Here is a 13,861-nt window from a genome sequence, read left to right as displayed (position 1 = left end):
AGGGAATTTCCCCCTCCTACATGTCACATATAGGAACCCTCCTCTCATCATTGAGACGTTGGCCTGCCATTCACTCTCAATTTAGTATAGACATGCAAAAACTTAGTATGACACAGTACAACTACCCATAGTACGCAGTCCAATATTTTCATATTCAATTTAAACATACAGTAAGAGAGGGGAGGATGCTCAGTAGAGGTTCATTTAGATGCAATTGAGTCGGGCTGAGAGCCCCAGATCCTGACACCTCAGAATTTTTACCACGTGCCAATAATCAATTTATGCTGGTACAATTAAGTGGTCCCACGAGCCTCATACGCAGGAACCCACCTATGTCTTGGCGATAAGGATTCCAGATTCGGGTGAATGGGCATCCGACTCGTGGTCACACTGTTCCGGACTCTAATTCACATAAGCAACGGTAAAACAAATACACAGAACAAAAATATAAAACGCAACATGCAACAATTTCTACGATTTGACTGAGTTACAGTTCATATGAGGATATCAGTCAATTGAAATAAATAAATTAGGCCCTAATCTATGGATTTCACACGACTGGGAATGGGAATATGTATTTTTGGTCACAGATTCCTTTACAAATGGGCCTCAAGATCTTGTCACGGTATTTTTGTGCACTCAAATTGTCATTGATAAAATGCAATTGTATTCGTTGTCCGTAGCTTATGCCTGCCCATACCTTAACCCCACCGCCACCATGGGGCACTCTGTTCACAACGTTGACATCAGCAAACCGCTTGCCCACACGACGCCATACACATGGTCTGCAGTTGTGAGGCCAGTTGGATGTACTGCCAAATTCTCTAAAACGTTCTTGGAGGTGGCTTATGTAGAAAAATTAACATTCAATTCTCTGGCAACAGCTCTGGGGGACATTCCTTCAGTCAGCATGCCAATTGCACGCTCTCTCAAACATTGAGACAACTGTGGCATTGTGGCATTGTATGACAAAACTGCACATTTTAGAGTGGCCTTGTATTGTCCCCAACACAAGGTGCACCTGTGCGATGATCATGCTGTTTAATCAGCTTCTTGATATACCACACCTATCAGGTGGATTAATTATCTTGGCAAAGAAGAAATGCTCACTAACAGGGATGTAAACAAATGTGTGGACAACATTTGAGATAAATAAGCTTTTTGTGCATATGGAACATTTCTGGGATCTTTAATTTCAGCTCGTGAAACCAACACTTTACATGTTGCGTTCATATTTTTGTTTAGTGTATAAATAGTTTACTACAGTTTACTACATTAGTGCTAGCAATGTTTAACACCTAAAAAAACAGCAGGCCTATTCATTTTAAATACTTTTAAATGCAACTTTATTATCACGGTTTCGGAACAGTGTGCAGAAATGAAAATATAATAAATACGTAATAAATACATAAATAAATAACTTAATTAGAGCTTTTTAGAAGCTTATTTCAAATACATTCTAATTGAAACAGACATTGAGAACTCTGAAACACTGGCATTCGGGCACAGTATATGGAAATCACATAATGAAACAAAACATAATTAATAACATCCCTAGCACCTTCCTTCATTATGGAGGACTTGCTATCTCCGGTTAAGGACATCCAGTGAGACATACATGACCAATGAAATTAACTGGTTTTCACACCAAAAAATGGGCCTCTAATTGTTAGAGATGATAGATTATACACATTAGAGTATCGGTGCAATGACAAACTTCCTGTAAAACCCCCCCATTTTCCCCCATATAACTGTTCAGCAAGTGGAAGCTACTAGAGCTTCTTTATCACTGGAACAGATAGACATGGTACTACTGTACATGTTGGTATTGCATGTATTTTGTCCCAATTACGTAATGTTCCATATATTACAACAGTCACTCTATTGCCAGCATTTATGGACTTATTGACGCTTTGCAGCATGAGCTTGAGTTAAATGTCTTAGGTTCTGAATGAAGTCCTTGAAAGACTTTTCCAACCGCTTGTCTTCACAGATGCATTCTGAAGTGTCCGTTGTGCTCTGAGGAGGTAATGTGGGATTGAGTGTGATGGCATGTGAAGTGGTAAACAACACTATATGAGCTGTACATGTTTAGGAACAACGAGGCTATTTTGTTATTTTAACTGGAAAGATGCTTGGAATAAGTAACAATACTTACATTCTCCTTATCAATCGTCTTTTGTAGGTCCGTGGCAGTCTTGCTGATGTGGTGTTGCATACTTTCCAGATGGATCGCGTTATCGAGGCATTCTACTTTCACAGTGTTCAGTTCCTTAATGGAACAGGCCAATGCTGCAACAATGCAACTATCCTGCAACCGAGAGAGACAACTGTTTGTCCTGGGGCTCTTTTGATTTTGTGACACAGAAAGCGAGGCTGTGGTTTAATTGTAGTGAATTGCATTGCCAAGAGAGGAGTGGGTTTTAGTTGTTCAAAGTGCTGTGTGAAGTGAGAGTTGAAACACTTTCAGCAGCCTTGCTGTGTTTCCTGTACTAGTGGTCTTCTATGTGAACTGTTGAAGCGGAAATAATGCCTGAGCAACTCAGAAAAACAGCACTAGGGCAATAGGCTATATGTGAGTGGAAAAGGTAAAGGGCTACTGTGTTGTCCATACGCAGATAACTGTTGTCAAACATATTTAGTGAGCCTTACCTCTACATCAGTTGGAGTATAGAAGACTGAATCTGGCTACAATAGGGAGAAAGATACATGTTAGTTGATCACGAAAACACAGAAAAATAAATGAAAGAAATTTGAACACCACTTAGCCATGAAGTGACTTACACATGTAATACTTTTTTCTAGATAATCGATTCCAACTTGAAGCCTGGAAATTGGGTTTCCTTGTAGACAACCGGCGAGAAAAAGCGTCAAAAAGGAAATCCTGTAAAGACGGTCCATGATAATCTGAAGGGTTTGTAGATAGTGTCCTGTAAGGTGTACGTACACAAGGGGAGATCTGTAAATGTTTGTCATCTCGGATTGTTAGCAGTGTTTTATATACCCTGCTGCGTGGAAAATCAAAGGGTGGGCTGAATTAGTCTAGATATTACCAAATGCAAACAGCTGTATTTTTCCTCTTGATGACTGTTGGGATTTTTCTTGCTACAAGATGGTAAAATCCCTTTGGTGACCTATAGTGGCAAAGCATTAGACTGTACACAGTATGTACAGTGGTTTCAACATGTGGTGGATGAGGGCTGTTTGTTGAGCTGGTTGTGGCTTTACTAAGGGGTCGTATGGGGTTTGGTAATTGGTCAGTTCTAAGCAACACCTGCAAAAGGAGGTGGAGACCTCAAACTATCAAATGTTGCTTTGCCAATAGCTCCTTTGAAAAATATCTCTGGTTAAGTAAAGATGTGCCAGTTGAAAAGGCATTAGAACAAAGAAACTACAACACAATGGTGCATACAGATCGCAAAATGTTTCTGCAAAGTTGCCACAGGATCAGCCGCTATTATTTTCTGCTATTATAATATGATCAGTACATTTTATTGCTGTCAATATGTTTTTAAAGGGGCATCCTGCATATATTTTTAGACTTGCAAATGAATGATATGTACCCATTTGATTCTTGAGAATATCCCTCGTGAGCTTAGTTCAACTGTCTTGACCCATCAGAACCCAAAATACACTCCCCGCCATATGTATTTGGAAAGTGAAGTTAACACTTTCAATGTAGCTTTACACTTCTGCATTTTGGATTTGAGATCAAATGTTTCATTAGAGGCGACAGTACAGAATTTAATATTTTATTTGAGGATATTTTCATATCTGTTTTACCATTTGAAAAATGTAAGCACTTTTAGGCCTCCCCATGTGAGGAAGCCATAAATATTTGGACAAATTCACTTAAGTAATGTATGCAGGATTTAATCAGATCACAGCCATTACTATTAACATATACACTATTAACATGATCCATTTGACATGTTTGAAGAATATTACAATTATCATCATCAGAATTCAGCGATACAGACAACTTTTTGTGCACATTCTTACCACTATTCTGTGAATAATTTAACATATTTATATCTGCCACACCTGGCTCATGTGGTTATGTATTCTACATCACTATAAACATTTGAATATTTTTGGGGGGCATACTACAATTGTATTTCATGTACAGTGCATTTGGAAAGTATTCAGACCCCTTCATTTTTCCACATTGTTACATTACAGCCTTATTCTAAAATTGATTGTTCTTTTTTTTCTCATCAATCTACACACTATACCCCATAAAGACCAAGTGAAAACTGGTTTTTAGAAATGTTAACAAATTCATAAAAAATTTAAAACAGAAATACCTTATTTACATAAGTGTTCAGACCCTTTGATATGAGACTCGAAATTGACTCAGGTGCATTCTGTTTTCATTGATCATCCTTGAAATGTTTCTACAACTTGAATGGAGTCCACCTGTGGTACATTGAATTGATTGGACATGATTTGGAAAGGCACTCACCTGTCTATATAAGATTTCAGCGTTGACAGGTCATGTCAGAGCAAAAACCAAGCCTTGAGGAATAAGGAATTGTCCGTAGAGCTCCGAGACAGGATTGTGTCGAGGCACAGATCTGGGGAAGGGTACCAAAAAGTTTCTGCAGCAGTGAAGGTCCCCAAGAACACAGTGGCCTCCATCATTCTTAAATGGAAAAGTTTCGAACCACCTAGACTCTTCCTAGAGCTGGCTGCCCGAACAAACTGAGCAATCAGGGGAGAAGGGCCTTGGTCAGGGAGGTGACCAAGAACCCGATGGTCACTCTGATAGAGCTCCAGAGTTCCTCTGTGGAGATGGGAGAACCTTCCAGAAAGACAGCCATCAACCAATCAGGCCTTTATGGTGAAGTGGCCAGACGGAAGCCACTCCTCAGTAAAAGGCACATGACAACCCACTTGGAGTTTACCAAAAGGCACCTAAAGGACTCTCAGACCATGAGAAATGAGTTCCATCTGATGAAACCAAGATGTAACTCTTTGGCCTGGATGCCAAGCGTCACGTCTGGAGGAAACCAGGTACCGCTCATCACCTGGAAAATACCATCCCTACAGTGAAGCATGGTGGTGGCAGCATCATGCTGTGGGGATGTTTTTCAGCGGCAGGGACTGGGAGACTAGTCAGGATCGAGGGAAAGATGAATGGAGGAAAGTACAGAGAGATCCTTGATGAAATCTTGCTCCAGAGAGCTCAGGACCTCAGACTGAGGCGAATGATTACCTTCCAACAGGACAACGACCCTAAGCACACAGCCAAGACAAAGGAGTGGCTTTGGGAAAAGTCTCTGAATGTTCTTAAATGGCCCAGCCACAGCCTGGACTTGAACCTGATCGAACATCTCTGGAGAGACCTGAAAATAGCTGTTCAGCGACGCTTCCTATCCAACCTGACAGAACTTGAGAGGATCTGCAAAGAACAATGGGAGAAACTCCCCAAATACAGGTGTAGCGTCATTCCCAAGAAGACTCTAGGCTGTAATCGCTGCCAAATGTGTTTCAACAAAGTAAAGGGTCTGAATACTTATGTAAATGTGATTTCCTTTAAAAAAAAATTTTTTTACATTTGCAAATATTTATAAAAACCTGTTTTTGCTTCGTCATTATGGGGTACTGTGTGTAGATTGATGTGGAAATAAAACAATTTAATCGATTTAATAATAAGGCTGTAATGTAACAACATTTTGAAAAAGTGCAGGGGTCTGAATACTTTCCGAATGCACTGTAGGTATGGTCATATGAAATTGTCCAATAAGACCCCATTGAACTGTTTGGCAGCCATATTGGAAAATGGCTTCTGTGAGGTTCATGCATGATTTCTTAAAAACAATCACTATGAGACATCATCGGCCCAAGTAAGCCCAACCGTGTGTGGTGGTGACAAAGTGTATAGTAATGGGCCTCAACATCAAGTTCTGACAGGACAACACTATGGGAGATCTTAATGAATCAGCATAAGTTACTAGAGGGTGAGGTCATATCCAGCCAACCGCTCAGACGCGCTTCAGCTAGCCGTTTTTTACAGTTGTAGCTGGTGCTTTCAAAGTTGGTTACATTATATATCATTTGAAAGGTCATTTCATTACCTTTCAGAACCACTTGTCAAACAAAGTTTAAAATGTATCAGGGTTTTCTTTTTGAAGCCATTTATATAGGTAATTCTGATTATGTACCCTAGAGGTCAAAGGACAAAGTTCTGTTCACCTGAACATTCTTAAAGTGTATTTGAATCGTAGCTATGAATCGAATATTTCCAGTGATGTATGATTAAAGGTTATAAGTGAGCAATAACATCTTGTATACTGACGATGTTTGTCATAGGGGGAAATTAATGAAAGAAAGTGATAACACAGAAAGCTACCATTGCTGCACTGCTATTATACATTTTCCAACTCTAGGGACATAGACCTTAAAAACAATCATTATGAGACATCGTCGGCCCAAGTGAGCCTGACCGTAAGTAGACATTTACCTACTTAGTTCTATTATAGGCTACTGAAGGTGAGGACGCACCAACTCAGTCACTAAAGAATATAGCTATTTTCGGAGTGGGGAATTAAAATTAGAATGAGTAAAAACTGTTAGTGAACTGTCGGTTCGTAACGTGTGAAACAATTTTCTTACCGATTTCATGCACATTTGGATCGGTTTGGCCTCCCGTGGACCAATGTACTCTTATCTAAACATTTGAACCGGATACAGTTCAGCATCAGTGAATCATTACATCCCATGTGCATTATGAGACAGGAAACGTCTAATTTTGAAAAACAACAATTGTTTTTAGGTTGACATTTGATTTGATCAAATATATGTATGTTATTTAATTGAATGGCGTTGCTCCCGTCGCAGCATATTTTTCACAACGTCCACTTACTTGTCCCCGACCTTGAGATTTTGGCACTATCCTGAAAAATGATCTGGGAAGAGAAAAACTTAGCAAAATCGTTATATTGTGCTTCAGTGTATTCCCAAATCCTGAAAATGAAATCTTCCCTCTGATATTAATAAAGTACCTATCATCATCATCAACAACTGTCCTGGTCTTGGACAATTCAATATTCTTTGTATGTGGTCAAGATATGGATTAATATTGTTTCACTCTACATTTTAGAGTATTTAGATGACTTTTGAATCTGTGGTATCCTTTGGCACAGTAGTCTTATAGGGGAGAAATTGAACGGAGGACGTAGAGCATAACTCATGATTTCTGAAGGGAATGAATGAAGTGCAGCATCTTCACACCTACAATAAACTTTGTGGAAAATGGGTTTCCCCTATCAAACCTTGTCAGTTGGGAAACCCATTTACAGATTCAGTGGTGATCTTTTCCTATTCATACCTGCCACTTATTGGTCAGTGTCATTATAGAATAGTCCCTGTGCATGTCCTTATTCCAACAGGTCACATGATGGCTAACCGGTTACATTTGATTGTTGATATTAAGGCACTTGGTATCAGGAAGGAAGAAGGTGGGGGAATTTTCTATCCATTATCATGAATGCATCACATCCTGAGGTTTTGTACCTGTTTCCATGAGAGCATGCATACTCCCCTGTAAAAACACTTACATTCTAGTTAGGTATTTATAATTTGATTGCCAAATTCCAGATTTATTTGGACTTGTGGTTACCATGTTCAGAATCACACTAATGCAGAATATGTCACTCCACAACTGTCCACTTTATGCAGCCACTTTAATCAAATAGAGAAGGAAAAGGTGTTCTGGTCAAAGATGCAGTTTTTATCCCTCCCTACGAGCGTCTTTCGATTGGGTGCAGGAAAAACTACCCTCAACACAGCCTTTGTTCAGATATGTATGATTTAAATATATTTTTTGAAGAAATATCTCTCTGGTCAGATTCAATGGTATTTCAAAACTTAAGGAGCTTCTACTCTCATGGTGGAACCTGATCCCTGTGTCTTTGCACTGAGTCATATTTGCCACACGCCCACCACAATAAGCAAAACGTGTCGCCTGTCCACCCTCTGGAACTTCCTTCAATTATGTTTTCCATTCTCGACCTGACTGGAAACCTCGAAGCCCCTCTAGTCCCTAACCGATGATAAATTGTTTTTGTTTCAATAGATTGTCTGAAATTGTCATCTATGGCAACTGAGTGATTTGTGTGCGCTATTTTTTTTTTTTTTTTACAGCCACAGTGGTTGAGTAGTGGTTGCAGACTGGCAGTATCTAATATGTCTTTGCACATATGAGTAGCCACCCTAATCAATCCATGAAAAACACAGTGGAATTGTCAGTCACTTTCAAAGCATGCACAATATTTAGACTAAATGGAGGCTTTTACACTCTTCAACGCTACATGATAGTGTCTTGAAAGTTGTTTTTCCTAAGTCTTGCAATGTTTCCAATAATGGCATTTTCTAAGATGGCAAAACACTTTTACCCTTGGCCTACTGCTGGAGTCTACTACTATTACTGCTGGTCTTTGAATGTCTTGTTTCCACATTTATTAGATGATAAAAGTAGATAGCAAATTGACAGTTGATTCAGTCATTAATTGAAATCCACAGGCCATTATTATGAGTAAATTGTGAATTGTATTTGCTTTGATAAGTGAGCTGAAAGGCAATTTTGAACGTATGTCCAATATCTTATACACAGACGCAGGCAAAAACAAATTGTTAGTGTCACAGGGGAATAATTCCACCAGTGAAAAGAACAATAAAGCCTACTGACTGTTTTTTGGAAAAGTGGAAAATGTTCCGTTGTGAAGATTAAAGGTAATTTTCAGAGAAATGCCCTTGCAGTGTTTGAGTGGGAGGTGAAGTATCGTCGAGATGTGGTTTCATTCAGCATGTCTCGATAAGTAGAAATGCATTTCACACTTTCCATGGATTTGCCTTTAATTGGACCAGGGGTTCTCAAACCTTTTGGGTCTGGGAACTCCTTTTGTGATAGCACATTCTCTCTAATAATCAGAACACAACTTGAGTCAGATAAAAAAAATAGAGTACAAGGAGTCAATGTTTCCTCTGGAAACAATTGTAGCAGTGGGGGGAACCGGACATGTCAAATTTTTATTTAGAAGGGCTGATTTACTGCTCCAAATTGATTTTTTTTTAAATGATGCTGATTCCATTTAAAACTATTTCCACTTCCAGAAATGAGCCCGATAACATATTGATAAATTATTTTAACACATTGCACCATGCATGGTCCATATTATCAGGTATGCTTTTAGCAATGAGCCTTATCACCTGTAGCCCAACTGATGCAGCATTGAGGCTATAAATAAATAGGCAACCCATGCTTCATCTGCATTTAACCTATTATGTGATATTTTAACTATTTTAGCATCCTATTGATGAATTTTGTCCCCCCAAAAACGTGCATAAACACAGTGAATATAATGTAGGCTTACCTGTTGGGGTAACTTGGGGTAAACCACCACCTGGGATCACACGCCCCCTGCCAGTACACGCCCCCTGCCACACGCCCCCTGCCAGTACTTTTTAGTCATTTAGCAGATGCTCCTATCCAATTTACAGGCAATTTACAGTTAGTTAGTGCGTTCATCTTAAGATAGCAAGGTGAGACAACCACCTATCACAGTCATAGTAACTACATTTTTCCTCAATGTAGCTATCAGAAAAGTCTGACCTAGTAAAGGGGGCGAGGGGGGTAGTCATGTGCGAGTGTTAGTTAATGAAAGGCACCATTTTGTGGGGTGGTGTGTGTACCCTGGGATTATTTAAGATACACTTTGAAGAGGTAGGGTTTCAGATGTTTTCAGAAGATGGGCAGGGACTCTGCTGTCCTAGCTTCAGGGGGAATCTGGTTCCACCATTGGGTTGCCAGGACAGAGAAGAGCTTGGACTGTGTTGAGTGGGAGTTGCCCTCCCATGAGGGTGGGAGGGCCAATAGTGCAGAGGTGGCAGAACGGAGTACTCGGGTTGGGGTGTAGGGTTTGTGCATAGTCTGAAGGTAGTGAAGGGCAGTTCCTCTAGCTCACATATGTCAGAGTCAAGGCCCGCGGGCCACATCCGGCCCGCGAGAAGGTTTTTACGGCCCCTGGGATGATCTTGATTTATTATTAGAACCGGCCCGCAGACCGCAGCAAGCCGGCAGCCCGCAGATCTTTTACACGCACCAATACTACATTTCCCACAATGCAACGGTGACGCACCGAGCAGTAGGCTGCTTCATTTCAATATTTATTGGCACAGCAGTTGTCAGCATCACAGTAAAATTAACTTTCAGATACCCATCAAAAATGGCAAACGGAAGGTGGACACTGAGAACCGGGGTTTCAAACAAGGTGGGAGTCGGAGTATTTGTTCACGGAGGTAGCTGGAAAACCTGTGTGTCTTCTGTGTGGAGAAAGTGTGGCGGTACTGAAAGAGTATAATCTGAGACGACATTATGAAACGAAACACGCGGACAAAAACAAGAATATGGACATGGAACAAAGGCTACAAAAGGCAGAGGAATTAAAAACGAGGCCTCAAATCTCGACAGGCTCTGTTCAAAAAAGCCAAATCACAAGGCCAGGCTGCTGTCAAGGCCAGTTTTATTTTGGCAGAAGAGATCGCTAAATCAGCCCGGCCATTTACGGAGGGGGATTTCATCAAAAACTGCATGATTAAAGTTTGTGACGAAGTTTGCCCAGAAAAAAGGCAACTCTTTTTAAATGTGAGTCTGAGCAGAAACACCATTGCCGAGAGAGTAGACCAGTTGTCCATCAATCTAAAAGAGCAGCTTGTGAAAAAGGGAAAAGATTTCATTGCATATTCCTTGGCTGTGGATGAGAGCACCGACATTTCTGACATTGCCCAGTTGTCAATTTTCATCCGCGGAGTGGACTCCAGCCTAAGCGTGACAGAGGAGTTTTTGGCTTTACGTCCTATGCATGGCACAACTACGGGGCATGATTTGTATGAAGAGGTGTCAAGATGTGTAAATGAGATGGAGCTGCCTTGGAAAAACTCGTGGGTTTGACAACCGACGGAGCACCTGCGATGTGTGGACACAGGAGCGGACTGGTGGCGAAGATACGGGAAAAGATGCAAGAGGAAAACGCGACAGGTGAGCTGACAGCTTATCATTGTATCATACACCAGGAAGCGTTGTGCGGTAAAGCCTTGAAAATGGAGCATGTAATGAGCATCATCACGCGCACAGTTAACTTTATCAGAGCCAAAGGTTTGAATCACCGCCAGTTCAAGGCATTTCTGACGGAGTTAGAAACGGAGCATGGTGATTTGCCTTATCACACAGAGGTGCGATGGCTAAGCCAGGGAAATGTGAGGAGATTTGTCTGTTCTTGGACAGCAAAGGGAAAGACACAACACAACTCCGAGACGAAATGTTTCTGTGTGAAATGGCTTTTCTGTGTGACATTACGAGTCATCTGAATGCAATGAACTTGCAGCTGCAGGGTCGGGATCGTGTCATCTCTGATATGTACAGTACAGTGAAGGCATTTAAAACCAAACTGACTCTGTGGGAGACGCAGATGCGGAAAGAAAATTTGAGCCACTTTCCCAGCTGCCAGACCATGAAAGAGAAGCTCTCTACCAGTGCGTTCCCGAGCGCACAGTTGGCTGATAAAATAGGTATGCTTGCCGCTGACTTTCGACGCCGATTTGCTGACTTTGAAGCACAAAACAGGTTGGAACTGCTCGGTAACCCATTTGCTGTTGACGTGGAAAGCTCACCACCAAACCTCCAAATGGAGTTGATTGACCTCCAATGCAATGATGCACTGAGGGCAAAATATGCGGCAGTGGGTCATCGCCCGTTTCCTCCCTGACACAATGCCCCAGCTGCGCATCCAGGCTGCTCAAACGTTGTCTATGTTTGGCAGCACATACCTGTGTGAACAACTGTTTTCTTTGATGAACTTGAACAAAACATCACACAGAAGTCGAACTGCTGAACACCTCCACTCAATTCTGAGGATTTTCAGCTCAGAGCCTTACCCCGAACATTGATGAACTTGTGGAAAAGATGGGACACCACCTGTATCACCCTCAACCTCAAACAAGTGAACATTACTGTGCAATCACATATTTAGAGTTTTTACTCAGTTCAAGTTTAAAAGTTAAAGTTTAATATTTGTTTTCACTGCATGTTACTTCTCCTTAAACAAAGTGTTGTTTTTGATTAATAGATTTTTGCACTTTATTTTATTGTATTTCAATCCAATTATATTTTAAAATATTTCAGTTGAGTGGATGATAGAAAATTGCTATTATTGTTTTTTTCTTTGAAGTAAATTTAGCCCACTTTTGCTAAAATAGAAAATATAGGCTACTGATGGTGCCTTGAATACCGGTTTCTTTCATTTAATGTTCATGTTATGGGGATTTTTATATAAAGGAAATTTGTCTTTTGTGTCTGTTGAAAATTAAAGATTACTGACAGAGCCATAAGAAAATATTGCTTTATTTATCTGATCATATTGGAATATATTTGTTAGGTTTTCAGTAGGTTCAATTAGGTTCACTAGACTATATGCGTCATTTAAAAATGTTTCAATGAACATTCGAACAGTCCGGCCCTCGGCTTGTAGCTAAATTTTTTATTTGGCCCTCCGTCCATTTGACTTTGACACCCCTGCTCTAGCTGCTCCGTAGGTAAGAACCATGGTCTTGTAATGGAATTCATGCCCCCCCCAATCTCCCCTATGCACTCATGGTGAATTGCAGAGTAGTCATGTGCTTAATCTTGCCATTGCCACTGGTAAATGTGGATGGTCAATCATCTTTAAAGTGCACAGTGGCAGAAATATTTTTTCATGTTACATATTTTGTGGGGTGTAGCTGCAGTCCTTTTGCTGTGGCGTTGTGCCACATGTAAATGACTGCAGTAGAAACACTGCAAGGAGTTTTACTGACTTTGGCAGTGCATGTTGCTGGACTAACTAATTCTCGGGCTCTGTGAAGGAACATTTTAAAGTCAGCCTCTTGGCTTCGGAGAAAAAAAAATCATTTTTCAATCTAATTATCTGCAATTCTACACAATTTGTCATGTGGCAGAGATTTGTTTTTGTTGCAGATTTGAAGATAATATCCTGCAATTCTACAAATTTTACCATGAGGCAGAGAACTTTGCAGTTTTCAAGCTTAAATTACAGTGTATCTACACTGAATAAAAATGTTTCATGAGCTGAAATAGAAAATCCCTGAAATGTTCCATATACACAAAAAGTGTATTTATCTCAAATTTTGTGCATATACAGTACCAGTCAAAAATGTGGACACACCTACTCATGGATGTAAACAAATATAAACAAAGGTAAACAAATACAGGAATGTAAACAAATACAGTACTCGTCAAAAGTTCATTTGGACTATTTTCTACATTGTATAATAATAGCGTAGACATGAAAACTATGAAATAACATATGGAATCATGTTGTAACCAAAATTCACTGTATCACAATTCCAGTGGGGCAGATGTTTACATACACTAAGTTGACTGTGTCTTTAAAAAGCTTGGAAAATTCCAGAAAATGATGTCATGGCGTTAGAAGCTTCTGATAGGCTAATTGACATCATTTGAGTCAATTGGAGGTGTACCTATGGATGTATTTCAAGGCCTACCTTCAAACTCAGTGCATCTTTGCTTGACATCATGGGAAAATCAAAAGAAATAAGCCAAGAACTCAGAAAAAATATTGTAGACATCCATAAGTCCGGTTCATCCTTGGGAGCAATTTCCAAACAGGTGAAGGTACCACGTTCATCTGTACAAACAATAGTACGTGGGACCGCACAGACATCATACCGCTCAAGAAGGAGACTTGTTCTGTCTCCTAAAGATGAACGTACTTTGGTGCGAAAAGTGCAAATCAATCCCAGAACAACAGCAAAGGACCTTGACCTCGACATAACCTGAAAG

The 13,861-nt window shown here is 40.3% G+C and overlaps 1 protein-coding gene across 1 annotated transcript; it reads right to left on the bottom strand.

Moving 5' to 3' along the window:
- Window positions 1–1,329: 1,329 nt before the first annotated feature.
- On the bottom strand, window positions 1,330–2,937 carry LOC127914005 (uncharacterized). Its single transcript, XM_052488417.1, has 4 exons — window positions 2,785–2,937; window positions 2,653–2,688; window positions 2,159–2,311; window positions 1,330–2,019 (listed from the first exon to the last, which is right to left on the bottom strand). The coding sequence occupies exons 1-4, from the start codon at window positions 2,899–2,901 to the stop codon at window positions 1,903–1,905; spliced, it is 423 nt and encodes a 140-aa protein (XP_052344377.1). The 5' UTR covers window positions 2,902–2,937; the 3' UTR covers window positions 1,330–1,902.
- Between the last annotated feature and the right edge of the window lie 10,924 nt (window positions 2,938–13,861).

Source organism: Oncorhynchus keta, chromosome 30 (genome assembly GCF_023373465.1).
Source record: "Oncorhynchus keta strain PuntledgeMale-10-30-2019 chromosome 30, Oket_V2, whole genome shotgun sequence".
Taxonomy (NCBI): domain Eukaryota; kingdom Metazoa; phylum Chordata; class Actinopteri; order Salmoniformes; family Salmonidae; genus Oncorhynchus; species Oncorhynchus keta.
This window is presented reverse-complemented; position numbering and strand designations above follow the sequence as displayed.

What these genes read in the sequence shown, in the direction of transcription:
- LOC127914005 (XM_052488417.1), bottom strand. Translation starts at nt 2,901, where the DNA reads ATGGACCGTCTTTACAGGATTTCCTTTTTGACGCTTTTTCTCGCCGGT. An exon ending in TAGAAAAAAGTATTACATGT is followed by an intron (nt 2,689 to 2,784) that starts GTAAGTCACTTC and finishes TCCCTATTGTAG; the next exon opens with CCAGATTCAGTCTTCTATAC. An exon ending in AGACGATTGATAAGGAGAAT is followed by an intron (nt 2,020 to 2,158) that starts GTAAGTATTGTT and finishes TTACCTCCTCAG; the next exon opens with AGCACAACGGACACTTCAGA.